The 27,861-nt window shown below is 43.2% G+C and overlaps 1 protein-coding gene across 1 annotated transcript in view; it reads right to left on the bottom strand.

The window, feature by feature from the left end:
* The window catches only part of SLX4IP (SLX4 interacting protein), a 91,029-nt gene that overhangs the window by 21,099 nt on the left and 42,069 nt on the right, over positions 1 to 27,861 (bottom strand). Inside the window, exons 3-5 of the mRNA XM_035110077.3 lie at positions 15,554 to 15,643; positions 13,791 to 13,914; positions 2,270 to 2,347 (exon numbers count right to left, since the gene is read on the bottom strand). Of these exons, the coding sequence (XP_034965968.1) occupies positions 2,270 to 2,347; positions 13,791 to 13,914; positions 15,554 to 15,643 (292 nt within the window). The remainder of the gene's footprint in view (positions 1 to 2,269; positions 2,348 to 13,790; positions 13,915 to 15,553; positions 15,644 to 27,861) is intronic.

The following is a 27,861-nucleotide window of genomic DNA, read 5'->3' as shown; positions in this document are numbered from 1 at the left end:
AAATAGAAAGAAGTTGCTTCAGCAAAAGGGGAGTGGACTTTAAAACTATTAGACTATGTGAGGATGGTGAAATTGACGGCAAAAATAAGAGACCCAAAAGACAAAATGCTTTTGGAAGAGTGGAAACCCTTTTCGTGCTATCTGAGAAAATACTATAGTCAAATGAAATTGCAGGCTGGACTTGAAATATAAGCAAAGGAATAAGAATAATAAAGGAATGTCATGTAGGATGCATGTTATAGAAAAAAGGATTACATTTAAGGCAGTAGATAAAGGATTTGACCAGAAACATCATGGAAGGAAGAATGGGAAGTCAAAATGTTAAGGAAAGATTGTACTGAAACTTAATTGAATTCTTACCCCTCCCCATGCCCCTAAAGTGAAGAACTAGACTGATGCATTTATTTTTTAAAAACTAAGCTCTGCTATAAGAGTAAACATCTAGTGTTTTAAAAAAGTAGCATTAATTTAAAGATGAACATGATTCAAGCAGGGATTTCAGCCTAACTCTTAAAAGTTCCGAGAGTGATGTTATTTCTGGCAGCGTAAGATTTGATGTCATATCCTCCTATTTCTCCTTGGCTTGGGGAAACATGAAGGGAGACGGGGTCCAATGACATCACCTAGAATCGGTTTTCTAGAAGCAGGCTGGGCAACAGCCCTTCCTTGCATGGACTTGTTGTACTACCCTTTGACAATAGGCCTGACTCACAGAGCAAACTCCACTGATTCACAATCCGGAGACTCGGGGAAGAAAACGCTGAGTCTTGTCCTCGCAGAAATGTGGTGTGGCCCAAGTTAAAAGCAAACTTTAAAAAGATTAATAAGTTAGCAGTAAAGAACGACAGAACGACAGCCAGATCCTAACACAAATATTGGCCCTGATTCAGCAGACGGGCTTCCCTAGCAGCTGAAAGAAAGACTGTGCTTCAGGGTGCGGCTGAAATGGATCATCAGCACACCAGGGCTTGCTTCTGGCAGCTGTGATGTGTTGTCTCCATTCTTCTCGGACGAAAGAATGGCATGTGCACTTGTTGCTGCTGTTTGGTAGCATCATCCTTCCACCCCACACATAAAACATGGGATTGTGTGACACTCAATTGTGTGTGGGGGTTCGTATGTGTGTGCCACATGTATACAGCCTGACACGGTCAACACAACCAGAGAAAGCATCACTAGTTCAAGCAGACGAAAGGGAGAGGGCAGTGGAAGGGATCGTTCCACCCCACATTCCTTTCCTGTTTCAAAACACCACTGAGACTGGGGCAATTCTCTTTTGTTATGGTAGTGATGTATGGAAGTGAGAGCTGGACCATAAAGAAGGCTGATCGCCGAAGAATTGATGCTTTTGAATTATGGTGCTGGAGGAGACTCTTGAGAGTCCCATGGACTGCAAGAAGATCAAACCTATCCATTCTTAAGGAAATCAGCCCTGAGTGCTCCCTGGAAGGACAGATCGTGAAGCTCAGGCTCCAATACTTTGGCCACCTCATGAGAAGAGAAGAATCCTTGGAAAAGACCCTGATGTTGGGAAAGATTGAGGGCACTAGGAGAAGGGGACGGCAGAGGACAAGATGGTTGGACAGTGTTCTCGAAGCTACGAACATGAGTTTGACCAAATTGTGGGAGGCAGTGCAAGACAGGAGTGCCTGGCGTGCTATGGTCCATGGGGTCACGAAGAGTCGGACACGACTAAACGACTAAACAACACAACAACAACAACAACAACAGAAGTTTTTTTTTCAAATTGTGAGCTTTGCTCCAAGAAACCATTTTTTTCCTATCTAATTTAAACATTTCATGTAACTGATGGTATTGTAACCAATCCATAACATGGCTCCTTATATTTTCTATTGATTTCAGTTTGGGTCCCACCCCCCCGTAAAGTGCAGCAATTCCCTGTAAATCACCCACTGTCTATCCATATTAACTCTCTTAATAGTAATAACCTTGATAGGAGATAGCCATAAAGGTGTTTTCCTTTCCAGCAGATTTTTATATTTTTCCCAAACCCTATACAGATTCTTCCTAAGAATATGGTTCATAAAACTTTATAATTTTTTGCCTTCCCATACCAAAGACATGCATGCCAGCTGAATTTGAAATCATGGCCTTCTAAGTTCAGGATGCCTGCATTCTCCAGTGTAATCCCTTCTTTTAACCAACACAAATAGGCTGCCTCATAATACATATGCAAGTCTGGCCATTCTGGAAATAAGCCTCTCCTGCCATCACTCGCTTTCTCCAAAGTGTTAAACAAACAGCTTACCGCTATGCTGCCGACCTGTAATACATCGAAGATTTGTCCATCTTTTGACAAAGTAGGCTGAAATATGAAAGTCGCCAGCTGCAACATAAAAAAAAAAGAACAGCCATCAATAGATTTTGTTATTGTTTATAGCCTATCACAATGTAAGCAAAAATCACCAGGACAGGCTTATTGATCCGTGCTGCTTTCACACAAGTAGTACAAGTTATCAGAATATGCTACAAAAATCTAAAGAATAGAAATCCACAAAGTAGACAAAGAGGGGTGAAACTGCAACTTAATCCTAGCCACCAAACAAGCCTGAATTGAAAACAAAACAAAAATGTATGTTTTGCTGTACGGGTTTAAAGTAGGCCAAAAAGCAGTGAATCCGTCTGCTTCTTTCCTCAAACTGCAATGTCCCTTGCGGCATCTTAGGATGGCTTGGACAAAGGGATAGCCACTTCTCCATACTATATTTCACCCATTGAGAATTTCCCCTCTCTGGTCTCAGATGCTTGGGGAGGCTCAAATGTTTGTTTGCAAAGTACAGTCAAACCTCGTTTTGCGGACGGGATCCGTTCCAGAGGCCCACCCGCAAGCCAAAAATGTCGCATGTTGAAGCACCACGCCTGTGTGAGGCACAATTTAGTGCTTCTGCGCATGTGTGAGTGGCGAACCCAGAAATAACCTGTTCCGGGTTTGCCGTGGACGTTCGCCGAAGCGGACACGGACGCAGAACAAGGTTTGACTGTAGATGCAATTGTTGCGGCAAATGCTCGAGAACCAGCTATAAGTTGCATTCTTTCCTGCACAGTATATACTACATCCCTGCAATGCAATGCCTTCCATGGCCTTAATTCTTTTGCAAACAGTTTAATCTGAACAAGGTGAGTGACACATGGTAAATGCTGCTTGGATGGGCTTTATAGTATTACACTATTCATATTTTTCAACTGTATTGAAAAGTAAGTATGATACTTACTATAAATCTACCTTCCTTATTTTTTTTTCCAAAAAAGTTTTTGTGTGTTCAGGCCCAGAGACCACCCCCAAATAAATTCACACGTGACCCAAATTTTAGTTTGGTTTTTGGCAGAATTTAGGCCACAACTTTATTGATTACAGAAATATTACAGACCTCTTTATAACACTCTTATTCCCCCCCCCCCCAACTTTGACTATCTATCTGCCCTGTTGTCTCCTTTTCCCACACCTCTAAATCTACCTGCCTTATAAGGTCATTCCAAATCTCCTAGTTTATCTCCAGTAAATGCAATGATAAGAAAATAACCGCTGAAAATTATGGTTGCCTTGCCCCTTCTCCTCCTGTGCTATACTAGGAGTCAAGCCTTGGCATTATATCTGAACCTGGTCTTGTGGTTCGTCATCCTCTAAACTAGTGTTTCTCAAACTTGGGTCCCTGGCTGTTGTTGGACTACAACTCCCATAATCCCTGACCGCAGGTCCTCCTTAATAAGGATGATGGGAGTTGTAGTCAACAACAGCTGGGGACCCAAATTGGGAAACACTGTTCTAAACAAACTGTAACTAAAGTTTGTTCACCGCTTACCCCTCATGGCTTTTTGTGTGTGTGTGTGTGTGTGTGTGTGTGTGTGTGTGTGTGTGTGTGTGTGTGTGAAAACTATGGCTGAGCTCCTGGAAGCCCAGCAGGAACAGAGGAAGGAGCGATGTGCTGGTGGTTTTCTCACAGTGCACCACTACTTCTTCATGCGTTGCCTAGTTAAACTAGGGAACTCCCTTCCACAGGAGGCTGCAACGGCCAATGACTTTGATGGCTTTAAAAGAGGAAGAGGCAACTTCACAGAGGACAAGACTGGTGTCTACTAGCCATGATGGCTCGGCTTGGCTTCCACAGTTGGAAGCAGCAATGCATCTGAATGCCAGTTGTTGGACGTGGGTAGCGCTGTGGGCTTGCCAATCAGAAGGTTGGCGGTTTGAATCCATGCAACGGGGTGTGCTCCCGTTGCTCGGTCCCAGCTCCTGCCAACCTAGCAGTTCTAAAGCATGCCAGTGCAAGTAGATAAATAGGTACCACTATGGCGGGAAGGTAAACGGTGTTTCTGTGCACTCTGGTTTCCATCACATTGTCCTGTTGCGCCAGAAGCGGTTTAGTCATGCTGGCCACATGACCCAGAAAGCTGTCTGTGGAAAAACGCCAGCTCCCTCAGCCTGAAAGCGAGGTTAGCGCCGCAACCCCAGAGTCGCCTTTGACTGGACTTAATTGTCCAGGGGTACTTTACCTTTTTACCTTTTACCTTAAATGCAAACCAGACCGTTGCATGTATTTAAAGACTTGCCCAAACCGCATGGATGAAAGAAGGCACTGTATGTCTTTCTACACTACTCTTTAAAATGCAATAATTAGCAGTTTACCTGCATGGAGCCATCTTAATTCATGATTTACCTGCTATTAGAAACAAGTAGTAATTAAAGATATCCCATGGATCTCTAGTGTTTAGCTCCATGACACACTGACTCATATTTACCTGTTGCTATGGAGCGGTGTTTTACTGCCGCTCTGTGAGTGACCTCAGAAATACATTGGCTCCAAAAGTCACATTTCTCTGGGGAGGTCAGGTTTGGGGGCCAAATCAGCCATGCTGATGACCTGGTCCAGGAGAGAGATGGGCAAGTGACAGCCTGTTAATCTGGCTGAATGTCTCAGCAGCCTTGGATACCATTCCTCACAATATCCCCCTGCACCATTGCAAAGGATTAGGGATCAGAGATTTTGTAATGTAGTGGTTCAATTTTACATGTGAAGAAATGGAAAGAAAAAGTTCCAACCAAAGAGGAGCGTACTTAAAAACTATTGGACTATGTGGACATGGCGAAACTCAACAGCAAAAAAAAAAGAGACACCAAAAGACGAAATGCTTGTGGAAGTGGGAGGATGACGACTGAAATGCTTTTCGGGCTGAGAAAATACTATGATCAGATGAAATTCCAGGCAGGGACTTGAAATATAAGCAAAGGAATGAGAATGATAAAGGAATGCAATGTAGGATGCATGTCATATATAAATTAAATGATGCGGGATCTAGGATAAAGCCTTGCTTAACTCCCTTTGTGGCTGATACGGATTCTGTGAGTTGCACAGTGTTTTTACGTTGTTGTTGTTGTTGTTGTTGTTGAGTCGTTTAGTCGTGCCTGACTCTTCATGACCTCATGGACCAGAGCACGCCAGAGAAAGACTCCTGTCTTTCACTGCCTCCCGCAGTTTGGCCAGACTCATGTTAGTAGCTTCAAGAACATTGTCCAACCATCTCGTCCTCTGTCGTCTCCTTCTGACCTCCATCTTTCCCAACATCAGGGTCTTTTCCAGGGAGTCTTCTCTTCTCATGAGGTGGCCAAAGTATTGGAGCTTCAGCTTCAGGATCTGTCCTTCCAGTGATCTGTCCTTCCAGCCCTCACTCAGGGCTGATTTCATTCAGAATGGATAGGTTTGATCTTCTTGCAGTCCATGGGGCTCTCAAGATTCTCATCCAGTGTTTTTATACAGACATTTAATCAAGAACAACAATCTTTTATCTATACTTATCCCACAGTCGAATCAATGAAAGCTGTGTATAGCACACCACCTGGTTTCTTAACATAATTATCTTTAAAATGGGCTGGTACAAAGCAATGGTCTATAGTGGATCTGCCTTGTCTAAACCCTGCTTGCTCTTTGGCAAAAACAGCTTCATCAGTTATCCAATCAACTAGCTTACTGTTAAGATGCTTTGCATATAATTTGCTAATTACAGGTAGCAAACTAACTGGTCTATAACTAGCCGGATCAGAGGCAAGGCCCTTTTTGAATAGACTACTGCATTACATATAAGGCAGTAGATAAAGGATTTGAACAGAAACTTCATGGGAGTAAAGATGGGAAGTCAAAATATTAAGGAAAGATGGCATTGAAACTTAATTGTATTTGTTCAATTGTATGAAAATCAATAAAACATTAATTTTTTTTGGGGGGGGGAGAGAATTTACATGCAGGGATGGTTCCAGAAAATAGCATGGGATGGCTCCCTGGCACCTGGAGCGCTGAAGGGCCCTATCCTGTTGCCAATGCAATTTAACATTTATATGCAACTGCTGAGAACGGCTAGTAGGAGAGTTGGAGCAAAGTGTCCAGTATGTGGATGACACCCAGCTCTATTTCTCTGTAACATTTGAATCAGGAGAGGCTGCACATGTCATGAATCTGTGCCTGGAAGCAGCAATGTAGTGGATGAGAGCCAATAAGACAAGACTGGATTCTGACATTATTTTAGGAGGCTTAAACACCTCCACAGAAATTCAAAGTTTCCCTAAAGCCTAGTTCCTCATCGCAGCATGTAGGATTGAGAAGAAGCGTATGATCTACGAGGAGGAAAAAATTGTTTCCGCTGGGAGTTGGAACTCATTCAAATGATACCAATTTCACTTGGAAAAGTGCCTTTGATATGACAACTACAGACAAAGGCCTTCATCACTCTGTTCACACCCCTGTGGTTAGAGATTAGAAAAATTAGAGGAGCTGATCAACAGCCGCATCCTATGTCTTTAGTGTGTTGAATGCAAAAGACTAAATGCGAACTGACAGCGCCAACATTTTCTTTTTTAATAGCTGTTTCTATTTAGGCGGCAGCAACATTTCCATTTCAAAAAAGAAAAAGAAAAAATTCCAGGTTAGCCCACGGCAGCCACCACAACCAAAATTCTTGTGGCTCCTCGAAGACTAATCACTTATTGTGGAATAAGCTTTTAGGGGCCACTGGATGCAGGAAATGGCCCTCTACCCAGTCAGCTGATCATCTCAGGCACCTGCCCATGAGGGCTCTGGCAGTCTGGCCTACCACAAATGCTTATATTAGCAGTTCGAAATGGGTCCCAATTTGGCCCGCAAGGCCATCCCTAACAAGCTACGCTTCCCCTTTGCAGGGAAGTAGGACCAATTAGAATGGTCCACCCCCACCACTTAATGGATCCAAATGGTTTCCAGAGAGTAGTAGGGGATGTTTTAATCCATGTGGGTGGCCTTTTAGCCGATTCCCTGGTGGCCCGCTGGAATGCAGTTAACCAGGGCTATCGAATGTCTGGCTCCAAACTGCCTGGTATTCTCCAGGGCTGAGGGCGATGAAACAATCGCTGAGGTGGCTAGAGCGCTGGAAAATACTTTCTGAATCGGACCAGACATGGGTTAGACCTCAACGTTGAGCCTACCAAGCGGTGATAGCGATGGCGAAGAGGACCTTCTTCGCTGCCTCTATTGAATCTGCAGAAAACAGCAGCAGGAGACTCTTTCAGGTGCTTTGCAATTTAGCAGACCCACCTTCGCCATCGGGGCCCTGTAAGGACCTCAAAATCTCCTGTAATGATTGCAAAGTCTTTTGCAGATAAAGTCGCTCAGATTCAGAAAGAGGTAGATTCCATCGTGGGAGCAGGGCTGGGGCAGGAGTGTGCAAGAGTCCTGTCTAGTCAAGTTGAATGGGATCAATTGCAATCTGTTACCTCCAAGATGTGGACAGGCTGCTTGGACGAGTGAAACCAACCACCTGTCTCCTTGCCCATCCTGGCTCATAATTATTATCCCGGCTCATATTATTATAAGCCACACCTGCCTGCCTTCCTCACCTTATTTCCTCGGTTGAGGGGCAGGTACAATAGAACAGCTGCAAAGGAATAAATCAGGAGCTTAAAGCAAACGACTGTTTCTTCCTCTGCAAGCAGAGATCTCTGACCAGAAGCCTCACTGGGAACAGCAGGAGGAGGAAGCTCCCCATCAACTACTATTGAGTGGGGCTCACTTTTTCCATTTCGAAGAGGCAGTATGAATCCAAACCGCTTCCTCCAAATGGACTCCCTGAAACCACCAGCCAGCTGATCGGCAGTTACCATGGCCTCCTTGGAATATCGACAGGTGCCAATCACTCAGCATCAGGCGACTGGCAGACAAAACGTGCCCGCAGTGGGTGGGGGAATTAAGAATCTGCCCCTGTCTTCTGCGTCCAGTTCCCTGTATTTGTTCCATGCAGCCAAAGAAGCAGTCAATGACATGTGCCATTTAAAACAACACCATTTGCAAAGAAATTAAGGTTGGAGGAGGCAAGACGTCTTGTCGAGATTTTCGAGTTAACTTCAGATGAAGTTTACAGCATGTCATTCCTTGAAGGAGAACTACCTGAAAATGATTTACAGGTGGTATTTAACTTTGAGTAAGCTTGCTAAGATGTAGAAGACCGAATCAGATAAATGCTGGAGATGCAATGAGGTTGAGGGTACGTTCTTTCATATGTGGTGGACCTGTAAAAGGGTAAAAGAGTACTGGGAAATAATTCATAATGAATTGAAAAAAAAATGTTCAAAAGCACTTTAAAAAAAACCTACAACCCCAGAGACATTTTTGTTGGGGATAATTCAGATGGAAATTCCCAGGTGTCAAAAAAGGTTATGTATGTATGCCACAACTGCGGCCCGTGTTTTGTTAGCCCCAAAATGGAAAACCAGCGAGGTCCCAACCAAAGAAGAATGGCAACTTAAATTGATGGAGTACGTGCAGCTTGTGGACCTAACATATAGAATAAGAGAAGAAGAAGAACATACGTTTAAAGAAGATTGTAAAATGTTTATTGAATATATGGGGGAAATTGTGTACACTTGAAAAAGTTGGCAGCATTAAGAGAAATTCAACAGTGTACATAAGTTGTGATGGATGTGATAATAGAATAATGAATGGTTTAGTTTATGTAAGATATGCACGGATTTATGTTATGCAAAATGAACCACGGAAAAGAGAGGAAGGGAATGCATTGATATTTTAAGTTTGTTTAAATGAGTATTCTAACTTGTAAAGCAGAAAAAATAATAAAAATGTGAGAGAGCGGGGGTGGGTGGGGAGGGAGATATTTTCGAGTTAACCGCAGAAACCACAACATGCTGGACTAAGCTTGGTGATGCAAGTAGTGTTGTTTTGCCCCTAATTATAGCATTTTGAAGGAAGTGGTATTTCAGCCTCCTTGCTTTGCTTGGCAAGTCCCTGGACTTGCCAGGTCACCTGCAGCCTCCTCTGGAAAGCTTATTAAGGCAGTACCTAACAAGTTGACTTGGACATCGATGAGGCTGCCAGCAAGAATCTGCAGCACAGGATGGGGCAGCGTAAAGCTTCTCCCACGGCTATTAAAGACCGTTCACCTCGGGAGCCTGGGAAAATGCCGTTTTTGCTGCTGAGTTATCCGGAATAGCCTGGCAGGTGTGCCCTTCCCAGCAAAAACTGGCACCTGAAGAGCTCCGCGAATGAATTCAGCAAAGCCTTCTTCAAAACCACAAGACAGGCCTTAGGAAGCCCACAGTGATCCAAAACATTTCTGTACCTGTCGCTCCCATTGTTTGAGATGCCTTTTCATGCTCTCTTCCAAAACCTCTGTATTTCCGCCCCCCCCCTTTACCGCCCAGTCATTTTGGATGAGAAAATACTCTGTTCTTTGCTTCTCTGTTCTGTTTTGAGACAGGCCATTTTTCTTTGCTGCAGGGACTGAAAACCTCACATATTTGGGAAAAAATACATTGAAATAGAAAGGATATATTTTTAAAAATGTGACACACAGTAGATGAGTTAATTGGCTGAACCAGAAGTTCGCAGGAGTGCTAAAAGATTTGATTGCCTAATCTGGCTAATTTCTTTTAAGAGCGTAACATTTGTTAGCCTATGTAGGCACATAAATATTTAGCATCCCTACTAGCATATCCAGCTCTCTGCATTTTCGGGACGTTTAATGATATCTAATCCCTTAATTATCTTTCTCCGCTCAATATTTCAACAGCGAAGCTTGAAGCTACAGAAAAGAGCTTCCATTTAAAGCTTGCCTTCTGCTCCCAGTAAAAAATTCCAGAGCAGGGATGTAATGAGAATGATCAATGGCCATCAATAACACCCTGATTCCTGTGGGGTTCAAATTGCTTTTGGTGCAATTTTTTGGTGGTGGTGGTGGTGAGAAGCTGCAGGGGAAAACAGAGAAAGGGGATGCTTCATTACGTACGTTCATATAAATATAAAACCACAATCAATGATATAAAAATACAACAATCCCTCCTGTAGAGCAGGCTGCCTGCCTGACTCCCTGTCCTGCAATCCTTCTATCGGGGCAGTGGGTGGCAGATAGCCCTGAGAAGTGGCTGGGGAGTGAAAATGGATATATATCCTTCCTATTCCCACATCTATGTGCTGTCAGCAATTTTGTCTGGAAACCTAGTGAGATGAACCAGAAGGGTTATGAACAGTGTCGGATTTACGTAAAAGCTAAACAAACTATAGCTTGGGCCCCACACTCTTGGGGTCCCCCCCCAAAAAAAAATTAAGGGGAAAAAACTGGATGTACATTTCCAAAATATAAGATAAAAAACAAATAAAATAAAAACCTACATACAGCAACAGTGTTTTGTGTTGTGTAGGCTCCTATGATGTAAGTCATGGCCCCCGCCTGCTAGCCTGCTCCCTAAAATATCACTGATTTGCTCATTTCTATGGCCCGTATAGTTAAAGCTATGATTTCCCCAGTAGTGATGTATGGAAGTGAGAGCTGGACCATAAAGAAGGCTGATGGCCAAAGAATGGATGCTTTCTGGCGTGCTCGGGTCCATTGGGTCACAAAGAGTCAGACATGACTAAACGACTAAACAACAAAAATATATAGGGTGCCTACATTCTGCATGGACTGGTTGCATGTCAACATGTGCAAATGGCTTTAGATACCTATTAGGTCCATAAATTACCATATAGCATATATTCAACACAAAAACAGCGACAATTTGTTGTTGACAAAGAACAGCTGGCCATATAAAGGGCCCCATTACCTTCAGTAGCTTAGGGCCTCATCAAACCTAAATCTGGCCCTGGATATGAGAGTTCTGGACGGGAAAGGATTTGAGCCCAATTCATGCGCCTCTCACATATTGCCATGTTCATGGAGGAGTGAGGCTGAGCTTTAATGTGTGCCCCCCCCCAACTGCTACCTGCTTCTGCAGCAAATGTGTGTTGGGTTGGGTTCTCTGCAGTGAAATTCTGATGCAAGAGCACCTGCTTTTGACTTGGGGTTCAGTCAGTGGCATAGCATGGGGAGGCCACCGGGCGATTACCCCAGGCACAAAATTTCAACACTCAGTGTTGAATACAGCTGTGTGCTTCCGTCGCTGGGCTCCGTTGAAAAAGGCTTCTGCACGCAAACCAGAAAATGACCTCTCCAGACAACGGAATGACTCTTCTTTTTTAATCTCTGCGGCTGCGATCTCCTGGGTGACACAGTTGAATGTGCATATGTACTCTGTCCATTTCCCTTACTCCCACCCCGTCTGCACGGCCCCAGGCTCTGGCAACCCACACTACACCACTGAGCTCAGTGTGATCAGGACAATGCTCCCTGCTGCTATTAGACAACAACAACATCAGTGAGCTAGTGAATGCGCAGAATAATATGGTGTGATCTCCGCAGTAAGGGCCGCCCCATGGGGGCCATTTTGTGATTGGCACCTAGCACTTTCGCTGAAAATTTAAATTCCCGAAAGTCCAGAGGTAGCATTGTTATCAATTTATGATGGGATGGAAGGTTTGCAGGCTATGAAGGGCTCGCTCACAAATTTATTGACAGCTGCACGAATTGTGATAGCTAGGGAGTGTAAGGGGCAAGCAGAATATAAAATGGAAGAATGGTATAAAGAGGTGTGGGATATAGCTATTAATGATAAATTAAAATGTGTCATTAAGATAGGATGGGGAATATGCAGGAGAAATGGTTTTGAGGAGATATGGAGGGTATTTGTAGAATTTGTACTGTTAAAACGGAAAGGGGTCAAACCATCATAAGAGGTGTTGAAATTTTGGGAGGTTGGATAGTTACGATGGAATGGTCTCGGTGGTGGGGTGCACATTTTTATTCTTATTTATTTATGATTATTACTTTGTCAAAAGAAAATTGCCCTTTTGGTCCAAAAAGGCTGGCAATCTCTGATCTAGACTGCACTTCCTCAGGCTTGCAGGTGGGACTTTACATGGCTGAAGAGAAAACATTTCCATAAATCTTATTTCAAAAGCATCCAGGCAGGAAACTAGCATGTCACAGAGAACATGAGTCAAGAACTCTCCCCCCCCCCCGCCCCAGCATCTAGTTTTCTAATTTTTGTGAGGTTTTCATTTTGCCAGATCCATTCATATGAGCTCCCAACCACGGTCTGAAGCAGTTTAGACCAGACACAGGCTTGCCATCTCGTCTGCTATTAGTGCAAATTAGGACTACAAAGTGTGGAAGAGAAAGCAAACAGACTAGTTGCCCCACTTTCCAAGAAGCTAGGCCTGTAATAATCCAGTCAAAACAGGCTCATGGGCAACTCCTCCCAGCACATACATTTATTATTGTTTATTTCCTTAAAACCATCAGTGTGTGTGGCATTTTACAAAGCAACAAACAAGAAAGGCAGTCCTCCGTCCCGAGGAAATTACAATCTAAATTTCAACAGCAGGAGAGGCAAGGGAGGGAGGGAAAGGCAGAACAAAGGAGAATTGGGATGGATATGCAGAAATGTATTTGCAAGTGCAAATAAAAATGTTGTGAAAACAAGGCAGATCCATACTACAAAAATCTGGAGGGGTGGAGATGGGGGCTTTTCTGTCCCACCTCCTAAGAGCTTATCCAAATGATCAAACCAAAATGTTCTCCAAACTCATTTTACCCTTTCCTTTGCAGGACACCCTTTTCACACTATCCCTTCCAGACACAGTAGCCATGGGGAGAAAAACTTGGGATGCACAAAGTCTTCTGAAAATGGGAAAAGGATATCCATGCTGCTTTTAGAAATAAGGCTAGGCAAAAAGAGCCCCAGAACAGGAGACGGGGAGCAGAGAGATGCAATTTCTTGCTTTTCTAGTAAGAAATGAAAGCCTTTTTTAAAAAAAGTTTTAGAATAGCAGTAGGAAATTGGTGGCTCATGGGGCAAATCCAGTTCACCAGATGCCCTACTATTCACTATTCACTATGGCTATTTTAAAGAAGCAAGCCAGCAAAAATGAACAAATGCCCTTCTAGTTCCACGAAGCTGTGTTCGTCCTATATGAAACAGTCCTCAGGCAGTTATAAGGCCAAAGCAAACCAAGGGACCAGCCTGAGCCATCGAGTTTTGCTAGTCTGCCCTTTCAATCACTAGCTAATTCACTGCCATCCAGTGAAATTCTTATTTCTATTCACCCCAACAGTGTGGTTCCTCCCCCCCCCCCCCAGGTGGTAGACTGTCTGTCTTATGGGTTTATACTGAATTCTGGACCATTGTACCCCAATGGACAGGATGCCTTGTGCTGGCTTGACCCAATGACTGTATCCCCCTCTAAGCCAACATTATCATATGCAAAATAATTTCTAACGGCGCCCAGCTATTTCCAAGGTGTTCGGCTGGACTATTTGATGGAAGTCTAGGTAATGAGACAATTCAACACTCAAAAGCTTAAGCCAAAAACCAACTGTGGGAAAATCACACTGTGTTTGTTGTTATAAGCAGTTCCTACCTTTCAGAGACAAAGGATTAACTTTTGCATGTTCCGTTTCCTTTGACTGTCCGTGCCGTTTGCGACCTTTCAGGTACTGCGTCACCCTTGAATCAACCACATCTTTTAGCAGCAAGCAGACACCCTAGAAGAAATATTTGTTTTCAGATAGGTTGGAGCATCTTCTACGAGGTCTGAACAACCACTTATGAATTCTCAGATTTGTTTATCGTGCAGTGTCCTTGCAAAAAAACTGAAAAGCAATGCAGGCTGCAGTTCTAAATTTGATTTGAAATCAACAGCATATATTTTTAAGTACACCCTGGTCATTCCTAGATCCACGTATACTAAGTAGGCATTTTGGATATTGGAGAGGAGAGAAATAATAGAATGGATTAGAATAGATTAGTGAGAAATCCCAGAACAATCTTACAGCAAGGGCAGCAAAGTGACTGCTCTTTGCTTTTGTACTGTACTTTGTACACATCAGTCAAAATAAAGAGACGTCCCTCAAGCTTGCAGGCAAAGGGATTTGGCAGACAGGAGAAGGCAGAAAGGTAAGCATCAAGACTGACGCTGCTTAGTCACTGTCTTTTAAATGGAAAGGCAGAATATAAATGCAACATTTCACTGCCCTTATTCTTCCTTTGTTGTTGTTTAGTCGTGTCCAACTCTTCGTGATCCCATGGACCAGAGCACGCCAGGCACTCCTGTCTTCCACTGCCTCCCGCAGCTTGGTCAAACTCATGTTGGTGGCTTTGAGAACAAAGCCATTAAAGGACTCTGAGTTTGGGGGAAAGTACTTTTAAACATTTTTTCCAATTCATTATACAGTCATACCTCGGTATAAGTATGCTTTGGTTTGAGTACTTTCAGTTTAAGTACTCCGTGGAACCGTATGGAATGGATTAATCCACTTTCCATTTCTTTCAATGGGAAAGTTCGCTTCAGGTTAAGTACGGACTTCCAGAACCAATTACACTCAAATTTCGGGTTGAGTACGCTTCAGGTTGAGTACTCCGTGGACCAGTATGGAACAGATTAATCCACTCTCCATTACTTTCAATGGGAAAGTTTGCTTCAGGTTAAGTTCGCTTCAGTTTAAGTACCGTACAACATGGACCGTCTGAAACGGATTAATCCACTTTCCATTACTTTCAATGGGAAAGTTCGCTTCAGGTTAAGTACGCTTCAGGTTAAGTACAGACTTCTGGAACCAATTGTGTACTTAAACCAGGCATCCCCAAACTTCGGCCCTCCAGATGTTTTGGACTACAATTCCCATCTTCCCCGACCACTGGTCCTGTTAGCTAGGGATCATGGGAGTTGTAGGCCAAAACATCTGGAGGGCCGCAGTTTGGGGATGCCTGACTTAAATCGAGGTATCACTGTAGATCATTTCCCAATACTCTTTTGCCCTTTTACAAGTCCACCACATATGAAAGAACGTTCCCTCCACCTCTTTGCATCTCCAGCACTTATCTGATTCAGTCTTATACATCCTTAGCAAGCCTACTTGGAGTTAAATAACATCTGTGAATCATTTTCAGGTAGTTTTCCTCCAAAGAATGACATGCTGTAAACTTTGTCACTTTTCCAGAGTTTTTCCCTGCAGTATCTTCAAATATCATATCAATTCCAAAAAAAGGGAGCCTCCAGCAGCACAAATAAAAATTCCCAAGATATTAGGAACATGCAATAACCAAATGTGAATAAGCCAAGGCAATCTCCTGCTTCCCCCACTTAAACTGTGTGCTTTTGAAGCACAAATTAATGAGCCTTACCTCTCTCTTACGATCAGAAAACCATACAGTGTCCTTACTGGAGTCACGCGACGTAACATGGAAATCCACCAGAACAGCAAAGTTTCCACACTTCGGATATTTGTGGCAGAAAGCAGAAAAGGGAGATAACAGAAAATCTTTTTTTATATTGTGTTATTATACACATCATCATAGAATCATAGAGTTGGAAGGGACAATAGGGGTCAGCTAGTCCAACCCCGTGCAATGCAGGAATAATAATAATAATAATAATAATAATAATAATAATAATAATAATAATAATAATAATTTATTATTTATACCCCGCCCATCTGGTCGGGTTCCCCCAGCCACTCTGGGCAGCTTCCAACAAAATATTAAAATACAGAAATTCATCAAACATTAAAAGCTTCCCTAACCAGGGCTGCCTTGAGATGCCTTCTAAAGGTCTGGTAATTGTTGTTCTCTTTGACCTCTGGTGGGAGGGCATTCCACAGGGTGGGTGCCACTACTGAGAAGGCCCTCTGCCTGGTTCCCTGTAACTTGGCTTCTCGTGGCGAGGGAACTGCCAGAAGGCCCTCGGTGCTGGACCTCAATGTCCGGGCAGAACGATGGGGGTGGAGACGCTCCTTCAGGTATACTGGACCGAGGCTGTTTAGGGCTTTAAAGGTCAACACCAACACTTTGAATTGTGCTCGGAAACGTACTGGAAGCCAATGTAGGTCTTTCAGGACCGGTGTTATGTGGTCTCGGCGGCCGCTACCAGTCTAGCTGCCGCATTCTGGGCTAGTTGTAGTTTCCGGGTCACCTTCAAAGGTAGCCCCACATAGAGCGCATTGCAGTAGTCCAAGCGAGAGATAACTAGAGCATGCACCACTCTGGCGAGACAATCCAACAATCTCAACAAGCTGTTCCTCATCCAATTTGAAACCAATTTGCAAACATGCTAGCCGTTTTATTGCTGCAAACTTATTGTGGTTCTTGGAGCTCAGAGCTAGGTCTTATATGACTGGATATTGCCCATGTGCAGGATATAACATAGCATCATAACTTCCCCATGAACATGCCATTTATCATGGGAACCTTAATATTTTGATATTAAAACCTAATCAATTCAATATCAATGCATCAACTAGCATGTATAAACTTTAACATCAAAATTACCCAATTCACGCCCACCTAATTTTTTAAAATGAATTGAGAAATTCTTCTTTGAATAGTGTGCCTGACATTTCACGCTAGCCTATCAAACTGTTCATGTTACTTTAAAAAAAAAAAATTAAGAGCTGCTTTTTCCCAGCGGAGGCAAGTTATGTTGGCCTAAACAGAAATGAACAAGTGAGGAGCATTCTGTGGTGTTCTAGGTCTCACCTGTGGCAAGACCAGGTAAGGGTCTGGGGGTTATCTATTGCCAAGGACCTCAAGTATCCCTTTTCCAGCAGATGAGGTAGTTTGGTAGGGAAGAGGGAGCTGTGACTGACGAGTACCCAAGAGAAAGTAGACATCCTTATCAGTGGATATTCATCCATGGAAGCACAGAGAGCTACAGGGGCTATGTGGTCATCACTGTTCAGCTGCCCAGCACAAATATGGGTCATGACATCAGAAATACATCTTCTTCTTTGGCAATCACTTTTAGCCGAGTAAGACTGTCTTCCATTAACAGTGAGTCTGTAAGTGATCGTGGAGGCCAATTCTGGATCCACAAATCCTTCCACAGTGGGGACATAGGTTTCCGGGCAGGATGTTGATCACGACGAGGGTTTGCCAAACATGCCTTCCTCTTAGTACATTTCTCCCTTTTGTCCTGAGTTTGAGTGTCTTCAAAGCCCATGACACCTTTGGTAAAGGCTGTTCTCCAATTGGAGTGCTTGCAGGGCAGTGTTTTTCCAGTTGTTGGTGTTTATGCTACATTTTTTTAAAAGATTTGCCTTAAGAGAGTCTTTAAACCTCTTTTGTTTACCATCACCATTAAGCTTTCCATTTTTTTACTTTTTTAAAAAAAGCTTTCCATTTTTAAGTTCGGAATAGAGTACAGTAGTCACTTTGGAAGTCAATCATCAGGCATCCGCACAACATGACCAGTCCAACGAAGTTGATGTTGAAGAATCATGGCTTCGACACTGGTGATCTTTGCTTCTTCCAGTACACTGGTATTAGTTCGCCTGTCTTCCCAAGTGATGTGTAAAAATTTTTGGAGACACCGTTGATGGAATCTTTCGAGGAGCTGGAGATGGTGTTTATAAGTGGTCCATGTTTCACAAGCATATAGTAAGGTTGGTAATACAATAGCTTGTAAACTATTAGTTTGTAGACACACTGCCCACAGCACTCATGCCTTCACTGCATAGCAGCACCTGCAAGCAAGGGTGCTGGCCCCCTAGTCCTTAGTTGTCTTTCAAAGTCAGTAGCTTCATGTTTACCAACTGCCACCATCCACAAAATCTTGCCATCAAAGAAGCATAAACTGGAGGTGTCAGTAACTCATCTATCTGAACTACCTGTGCACAGTGAGTGAATTGTTTGGTGCAACTCGCCATGCAAAGAAGCCTCAAGTTCTCTCTGAGAACCATAAATCTACATTTCTGTGGATTTGGCCCGCGACCAAAAGCTCCTATCTACATGGAGGCATTAACATGGCATTCTTTTCTGTCTAAAAGGGCAGACCACTGTTCCCATTTCCCACCGTTTGGGGCTACGATCAGAATGCTAATTCAGAGAGAAAGAGAGCTACCTGCTGGAAGAATGTAAATTCTTATCCCAATGAGTGAAGGAGACTACAGAGGTTCAAAAGTTCACAAGGAGTTGCTCAAGTTCTCGGAGAGCGATGATAGCCAAAATATGACACAAGTGGGAAATCATCTGTAGACAGGTGTCAAAACATGTTCAGTTGATTTCTAAATGCTATGGGATCTTCTTCTTTTTTTTAAAAAAATATATATGTTATTTTGCAATGTATGACTTCTCGGTGAAGATTTATGTGCGTCCTATAAATTTATTGGTGAAGGGAGAAAGAATTTGTGTGGCATGTAAGTACTTAATGTAAGTGCTATTTATAGACAGCTGGTCACACACAATTCAAGTAACTGCGAAAAATATTACACGGGGCACCATGGTAATGCAAACATGAGTAAGCCAGGTTGGAATCCCCCATTCTAGCAGTAAATGAGGTGGAGTTAGCAGCCTTTCATCAATTCTTTCCTCCAAAACCACATTTTGCTAACACAAGCTCTATTACTTTAAGACACACAGGAACCAGCAGGCGATGATGAATGAGGCAGAGCGAGATTTTCCCACCCATAGAACTTGGCTGTATCTGAAAACATTAACAGGTACAACACAGCTGACTTGCCTCCTGTCTTAACCCTTTAGTAAGAAACCTCTGAAAGGCAGTGAGAACGCTTCCTCTCTCATCTACCAAGTCCTTCTCTAAGCTGTGTAAATTGGGATGAAATCTGGGGGTTTAAAAATGGGGATATTAATGCTGACATATGTAATGGGTGGCCCATATCAAGGAGCTCATAAGATAACCTCAAGCTGGTCCTTATTTAGGAAATAAAATCATAATCAAATGATATCTTTCTGTGTGCCATTACAGGATTCAGGTTTCTGAAGCTGCTGCCAGAACTCTTGATTTGCCAAGGATGAAAGGAGAAAGGGAAAGTATCATGCTGAGATTCTCCACACGCCCTGCCAGAAGGCACCCAGATCATTATTATTATTTAAATTAATATAAGAATTTCGTTTCCCATACATATCTCGAGGTGATTTAAAAGCACACCATGGGATCAGCTTAATGATGGAGAGGCTCAAGATTTGAAGGCAGATACGTCCTACCACATGTGGTGGACGTGAAAGAGAACAAAAGCATTCTGGGAAATGATTTATAATGAGTTGGAAAAAAATGTTTAAAATAATGTTGTGAGAAAACCAGAAGCTTTTTAACTAGGAATTTTAGGTCCAGAGATACCAAAGGAGCAGAAACGACTATTTCTGTACGCGACAACAGCAGTGCGGATACTACTGGCCCAGAGATGGAAAGAAGATAAAGTCCCGACCAGAGCGGAATGGCTGATGAAGATGATGGACTTTGCCGAAATGTCGAAAATGACCGGGAAAGTCAGAAACCAAAAAGAGAGAAACTTTAATAGGGAATGGGAGAAATTTACAAATTATCTAAGACAGGGATGTCCAACCAGTAGATCGTGATCTACTGGTAGATACCCGTCTGATCCTGGTAGATCGTGGGATCCTTATCATGTACAAAAAGTTACAGGGGAAAGGCTAAAAAAACTGTGCAATCCTCCCCCAAAAAAGCTCAACAACTCTGGGCAATCCACCCACCCAACACACGCTCCTCCTCCCTCCAATGAAAATGGGTAGATCACTGCCAGTGTTTTGTTTTTTGTTTTTATACTGGGAGTAGATCACAGTCTTTTGGGAGTTGGACATGTCTGATCTAAGAGAACACTGTAAACAACTAAAATCTTTGGCAGGATTTGAGTAATGCTTGTAATGTTTAGCGCTTTAAAGGTCAGCACCAAAACTTTGAATTGTGCTCAGAAACATACTGGGTATTGGCCATTACCGTGTTTCTCATATTATAAGACATGTCTTATATTTATTTTTTCCTCAAAAAAACACACTATGGCTTATTTTCAAGGGATGTCTTATTTTTTTTCCTCCTCCTCCTGCCACGGCCGGCATTGCTGCTGCGCCTATCACTATGTCTTATTTTCGGGGTATGGCTTATATTCCCTGAATGCTTAAAAATCCTGCTATGGCTTATTTTATGGGTATGTCTTAAAATATGAGAAACAGGGTACTCATGTTGACCATCCTTACGTAGCCAGAATGGCACCATCCACACACAAGGTGGAAGTAACAGAGGCTCAGGGAATCCCCGAGGTTTACAGAAGTACAAACAACTTTTCAGTGGGAAGATCCCAAGGTGGGGAACCCCCAAATATGTCAGCAAGGATGCTCAGGCAGTACAAAATACTGAATGACTCTTGCCAGGGTTGACTGGAAAACTGGGGTGGGTGGAGTGGAACTCGAATGGGCATCCTGAGCAGGAAACACTCCACCCTGTGACAACTGGATTCATGTCTCACTTGCTGGATGTAACATGCTAGGTTTTTTTATATGATATACTGAGAGTACATTTTAAAATGGCCACTGAATGTTCCCAGATCCGTTCAGTGTTAACTATTGACTGGCTAGATATTTTTCAGGAGCTCTTTATCTCATCAGATTAGAAACATGAAAAGTTTCGGTACAGCCGCCATCTGTTAATTCTTCATTCTTTGGAAGAAAACAGAGGGCAGGCTTTTGATAAAAGAAGATCAAAGCATTCTGTTCTTTTGGTGAGTGATACCTGTAACACAGAAGCCGAGCAAAACTGATTTCACAATGACCCAGTTGTCAAGGTGCCTTCCTGCTACTGATAGGATATTTCTAGTACTCGAATAACCTTAAACACTTTAAAACTGCCTCAAGTAATTCTATGTCTACAGCGTCATGCGGTACCTAGACACAGGCAAATCCAAACTAAGCTCTTCAGGAGTGCAACCATGGCCAACTTGGGGGGAAGAGTTGCAGAAGCCGGACCTACCAAAGGACAACGATGAAGGTCTGCCACTAAGCACTTCTGGCGTCTTCGAAATTAGCCAGGTGTCAGGCGCATTTTGCATTCAGCTATCAACCACTTGCGACCAAATGAAGGTGCCCGGGTGCCAGGATGGCACCTGACATCTCCACCACCTGGAGATGCATGCCTGGGGATCATTGGATCTGGACTTTTTTCATACACTAATACCCCATCCTGTAGAATTCGATCCGTTATATTTTATCGGCACAGTCAGAATGAATTTCTGGAACTAAATTGCTTTTTCTGTGCAACCTGAGGAGCCCTCACCATTCAGAAAAAGAGGTCGGAATAGGCCAGATCGGTGGGGTATAATAATAATAATAATAATAATAATCTTTTCTTCCTTAAGTTCTCAAATCTCTTAACTGAGCTCAAAGTTGTCATCTGAACTAGCAATCAATCACAGTCAGCCATCCTTTATAAGACTTTAGAGCTGCCTTACCCCAAAATGACAACTAGATATTCCGTTTGGGGGACTGTACTCCTTGCTCTAAGAAGCCATTTGGCGCCTAGCTTTTATATCTGAGTTTCTAACACTGGCAACAACCCACATGGCATCAGGGAGTTCATGCAATGGATGGCTACCATCTTCACCGGTTAGTAGCTGCATGCTGTAAAACCATGGGCGGGGAACTTGCTTTTCTATTTAATTAAATTTAATCATGTATCCCATCTTTCCAACAACGTACTTCAAGTTCAAAGCAGCTCACAATAATGTGGCCCTCCTGGTGTTACTGGGGAACATCTCCCCTGACCATTGGTCATGCTGGCACCTGACATCTCCACCATTTGGAGGTGCATGCCTGGGGATCATTGGACCTGGACTGTTTTCACACACTAAATACCCCATCCTGTAGAATTCTACGTTCAATTTTATCTGCACAATTGGAACGCTTTCTCTATGCAGCCGGAGCAGTCACCATTAAGAAAAAGAGGTCAGAACAGGTCCATATACAGTGGTGCCTCGCAAGACGAATGCCCTGCAAGACGAATTTTTTGCAAGACGAATGCATCTTGCGATCTGATGGTGACTCGCAAGACGAATTCGTTTTGCGAAAAATTTGTCTTGCGAATCACGGTTTCCCATAGGAATGCATTGAAATTTAATTAATGCGTTCCTATGGGCAAAAAAAAAAGAAATTTCAATGCATTCCTATGGGAAACCGCGATTCGCAAGACGAATTTTTCGCAAAATGAATTGACTCATGGAACGAATTAAATTCGTCTTGCGAGGCACCACTGTGTGTGTATATAGAGAGAGGGGGGGGAGGGAGGGAGGCAGTCTGTCCCTGGATCAAGTGACTTTTCTTCTTTCTCAAAGCTCTCAACATAGCTCAAGGTTGCCATCTGAACTAGCCAGATGTTCAACTGAGAATCAATCACAGCCAGTCCATCAGTTTCCATTTCGGTGACTGTAACCTTTGTTTTAAGGAGCATATACACTCTAACACACAACCATATAAACAATAATAGAAGCATATATGGTGCATATTCAGCATAAAAACAAAAACAAATTCCAGACGTGCAGTGACATATAACCAAGTTCTAAAGATGAGACTATAGCCCAGCCACAATGAACAGTGAGTCATGGGAGGAGATACTCTCCCTACTGAGAAAAAAATGGAAACATATCCATGTCAAAACTGTCTGATTTGACTTTGCTCCAGACTACCTCCTACTTTTCAATGCGAAACGCCCTTCCTCTGCAGCCAAGGGTTAGAAATCATCAACTTTAAGATTCCCTTAATTGTCTAAGAGAACCAACAGTTCCATGATAAATCATTGCAGCTCCTCCAGTTTCATATGCAGCGCTGGGAACTGACGGACAGACTTTCACCCCTGCACTCACTGTCCCCCCATCCCATGTCCTCTGTTAATAAATAGCTAACTGGATTGAGGAGGGGGAAACAGCTGGTTGCTAAGGAAACTGGGGTTTTTCACTCATGCTCTTAATTTGTGGCCAGTCGCCAGTAGGTTCACAGTTCATCAGAGCAGAACTTGGGAAGGAAAACCGAATGTAGCTTATTGATAACTCTTCAAAGCAAGCACACAGAAAAGCCAAGCAGCCACGCTGATCTGTTTTGAAGGACATCCAAGGGATAGTAACAGAACAATACCTTTCTTAGGGCCAACCCAAAAAGAAGTGTGGTTGCTTCAGACAGAGACACCTCTCCAGATGTTGTTGGACTTTCAACAGCCCCAGCCAACGGTCGGAGATGGTGGAATTTGTAGTCCCAACCACATTTGTGGGGGCTGCATATTCCCCACTCCTGCTTTTGGCTTTCACAGAACTCTTCCTCGGACTATAGTTAAAACAAATGAAGGAGAATATGTTGTGTGTAAGACCCCAGACGGTTAAGTCCAGTCAAAGGCGACTACGGGGTTGCGGCACTCATCTCGCTTTTGTCCACAGACAGCTTTCTGGGTCATGTGGCCAGCATGACTAAACCGCTTCTGGTGCAACAGGACACCGTGACAGAAACCAGAGCGCACGGAAATGCCGTTTACCTTCCCGCTGCAGCAGTATTTATTTATCCACTTGCACTGGCGTGCTTTCGAACTGCTAGGTTGGCAGGAGCTGGGACAGAGCAATGGAAGCTCACCCCGTTGCGGGGATTCGAACCACCGCCCTTCCAATTGGCAAACCCAAGAGGCTCAGTGGTTTAGACCACAGCGCCACCCGCATCCCTTTTTTGCAAAATAATAATAATAACAGTTGCTCGTGATTTAAGAAAATGATGGGAGCATGGAACTGGTGAGACACTGCCACGGGAGGAGTTCCTTTGTTAAGAATTTCCTTAATTGTTAAGCATTAACAAAAGAACACATTGCAACGTGCTAAAGCTTCACAACTGCAGAGAGAATGATGTCCAACGGACCTGGGAGCGTTACAAGTAGGGCCATGCTGAATGTTGGCAAGGTTTGGTTTTCACTGCAAATGTTCCCATTTGGGGATGCGGAAAATATTTTACAAAAAACCCACAACAACAACCCGTACTTTCGATTCCCCCCCCCATGCACTCTCCTCCCCACTCTATTGCTTGGCAGGGATGACGGATGAGAACTTCTGCATGTTCACCTAGAGCTGGATGCATCCCAGTGAAAGTATAATGTAGCACAGGGGAATGGGACCTGAGCCTGTTGTTTCCTCTTGCTGCACTTCTTTCACCGGGGTGAAAATTGGATGCACATTCCACTGGAAGGGAAGGACGGCCTGGTCGACCCAGAAAGGGGGCTGCATTCCTTTCCACCCCCAACAACACTGTCCCTTCCAAAACAGGATGCCACAAAAGTCACCTTCTTTAAGCTCATTGTGGCTCACAAGTGGGGCGGCAACTTCTCCAAAATTGGTATTGCCATATTTCGTAACCGAAGAGTCACCTCGCTGTTTTAATTGTTGGGAATTCTGAGTCTCCGTGATGCTGCCGGGGCACTTTTCCTTCTTCTGAAAGCCAAGAACTGATGAAACACAAGCTCTCTCCGAGCATGAGTAAGGAGCAACTGGAGATAGCATCTGAGACTGCAACCTCATTACGCATCATCTGACAGCTTCCTAGTTGCAGAGGTGCATGGAAATCCAAAGGCCAGTTGCCCACAACAAGAAAAATAATAATAACAACTGCAGGAAAGGCTTTTTCCCCCTAGCTGACTGTTGCTTTGTGAGGGTGACTCACCAGATCTGCTCAGTCACAAAAACAGTCTATTCCCTGGCCCCTGAAAAACATGCTCTGGTGAAATAAAAAAATTCCTTCAGTAGCACCTTAGAGACCAACTAAGTTTTTATTTTGGTATGAGCTTTCGTGTGCATGCACACTTATTCAGATACACTTGAAACAGAAGAGTCAGACCCTTATGTATATACAGAGGGGGTGGGGGTGGGAATGGGTGATGGGCTGATGGGAGTGGTAAACCTGTAGATGGCTGTTAATGACTGCTGGTGACTGCAATTGGTCCTGCGGGGGGAAAGCAAGGGCTGAGGCGCTAAAGAAAGCTTGATCATGCATAATGAGATAAGAATCCAATGTCTTTGTTCATCCCAGGTGGCTCCATGGTTTTAAGCTTGGTAATGAGTTCCAATTCAGCAACTTCTCTTTCCAGTCTGTTCCTGAAATTTTTCTGATGGCTGTTAACGACTGCTGATGACTGCAATTGTTTCAAGTGCATCTGAAGAAGTGTGCATGCACACGAAAGCTCATACCAAAATAAAAACTTAGTTGGTCTTTAAGGTGCTACTGAAGGAATTATTTTATTTTGCTTCAACTCAGACCAACACGGCTACCTACCTGTAACTAGAACTATGGTCTGGTGAGGTAGTGATAAATTAATCACGAAGCAGAAGGGAAACACTGGCTGAACAACCTCACTCACTTTGCATCAAATGTTCCCTTGAAGTGAAAATTGGCAACAGAAATCCATTGGTAATGGGCATTTCAAGTTGCACATGGCACTCATGTTGCAATCTTATGTATGCCTCCTTGGGAGGAAGCCTCACGGGACGCAGTGGTACTTGCTCCTGAGTAAACATGCCAGGATGCCGCTGTCGGTACTCAATTTGCGGGTTTAAATGGAGCCTTCCAACACTAACGTCACTCGTGTATTTGCTTCAAGTCTACTTAAGTAGTGAGGTGAGGACTTTGCAAAATATTGTCCCATCGTTTCGCCAGGAGCGTCTCTGGCGGTGTGAATCCACTACACCTGTCTATATAGTTCAGTGGCACAGAATCGCAGCCCAAAACACCGTACTCACAGGCACTCATAACGTATGGCAATTTCATTCGAAAGCATCAGAAAATGCTGATAAAATTCAAAGCGGCAAACTATTTCGTCTAAAGAGCTGCAAAGGAAATGGAAGAAAGCAAAGGGCAAACAGGAGCTGCTTGAATTGCCTGTATCAGAGATGGAGTGGATTTACACAACGGGGCAGGGGGAGATCTCTTTAAAGCAGAAATTAAATCTTTACAACAAAAGGGAGGGCGCTCTGTAAAAAATCACATGGATTTTTTTCTCTCTCTCTGGCACCATCTGGTGTTGCACGTTTATATAACGAATTCAAAACATTTTTTGGCTAATGTCGCTGAGTCCATAGAAACAAAAACAAAAATGGCTTGAAAAAAAAGAAAGAATTCTCTTTGGTGGGCTGCATAGAGATGTGAAGGCCCGGAAAACCCCCGGAAAAATTCGGAAAAAAGCCTGGTCCCCCCCCCCCGTTTTTTTCCTGAAGCCTTTTTTGTTTCCCCCCGAAAAATTGGAAAAATTAAGAATAGATTATGGAATGTTTTATTTTAACATGATGAATAAAATATTTTAAGATAAGGGGGTCAAATATTTTATAAATCATTTTTGAAAAATATGTATGGTATCAGATTATTCTAATTTCCTAGGTTACAAACTGAACTCTCCAATGCAAGAACAAGATACATTTCTTCCTTTAGGAGGTGCTGTTGTCACCAGAAAAGAAAAAGGTTTCAGTTTTGTTTTTGCATGCGTGTGGTATGCATTGGTTCTGTTCCTCTTCACTAGGCCTCAAAGCACTGGAAGAAAATATAGAGAAACAAAAAGGGCCTTAAAGTATGTGTTGTTGTGGCAATCAGAGAAGTGTTAGGAAAGACAAAAAGAAATGAAAATATTTTAAACACTAAATGCTGTAAAACGGTCTTTAAAAAGTGAAATAAACTAATTTAAGCATATAGTAGTAGCTAAAGTGGTTAACAGACCACACACATCAGTGTGAGGAAATACATCAGGTCTCATGGGCGAAACATGGAAGGTGGAGTAAGGATGTTGCATAGCAAACACTGATGAATGACAAGTTGAATTTCAGATCCTGTTTGGATACACTATATTTTTAATATGCTAGTTGTTATAATTTTATGCCCATTAACATTATCCATAGTTATATTTTATGTTTCTAAAGTAACAGAATGACTTTCAATCTGGAAAAGAAAAAAGATGTGCTAATGTAGCATTTTTTTCAATTTTCCCAAAAATTTCTGTTTCTCCCGGGGGGGGGGGGGAAACGGTCCGCCCCCCCCCCCCGAGCTTCAAAATTTCCGGAAATTTTACATCTCTAGGTGGGTAGCAGCAAATGCCTTGCCATTTGAGCTGTCTGAAAAGGGTGGGCAGGATATGTTCACAGCTTTCCCATGCCAGCTCTAGGCTGGCACAGAAAACAGGCCTGGCTTGGATTTCTTTGCACAATGTGCTGGTAGCTGGATTATTTTAGGATCTGGCAGATCCTAGCCTCAGCTCCACCTCCTCCCTATGATCGACACACCCCATTTCAGGCGTTTACACTGGCTATTGCTTCCAGGGATACCACCAGCAGTAGCTTCTGCCTGCTCATGATTTTTGGATGCCAGAGCTAGGCAACCTTTTCACGTGTTTCTAGTCTTCCCAACAAATGCAAAACAGGTCACCTAAGCAAAACTTCATAGTCCAAAGGTGAAGCTGGTCTGGCTGGGTTTTCAGAGATCAGTTGATATGAAAGTCATATTTTTTTATTAAAAGTATTTTTTAATGTTCTGTACTACTATAGTGGTACCTCGGTTTATGAACACAATTGGTTCCAGAAGTCTGTTCATAAACTGAAGCGAACTTTCCCATTGAAAGTAATGGAAAGTGGATTAATCTGTTCCAGACGGTCCGCGGAGTACTTAAACTGAAGCGTTCATAAACTGAA

The sequence above is a fragment of the Zootoca vivipara genome, chromosome 3 (assembly GCF_965207765.1).
Source record: "Zootoca vivipara chromosome 3, rZooViv2.hap1.1, whole genome shotgun sequence".
Taxonomy (NCBI): domain Eukaryota; kingdom Metazoa; phylum Chordata; class Lepidosauria; order Squamata; family Lacertidae; genus Zootoca; species Zootoca vivipara.
This window is presented reverse-complemented; position numbering and strand designations above follow the sequence as displayed.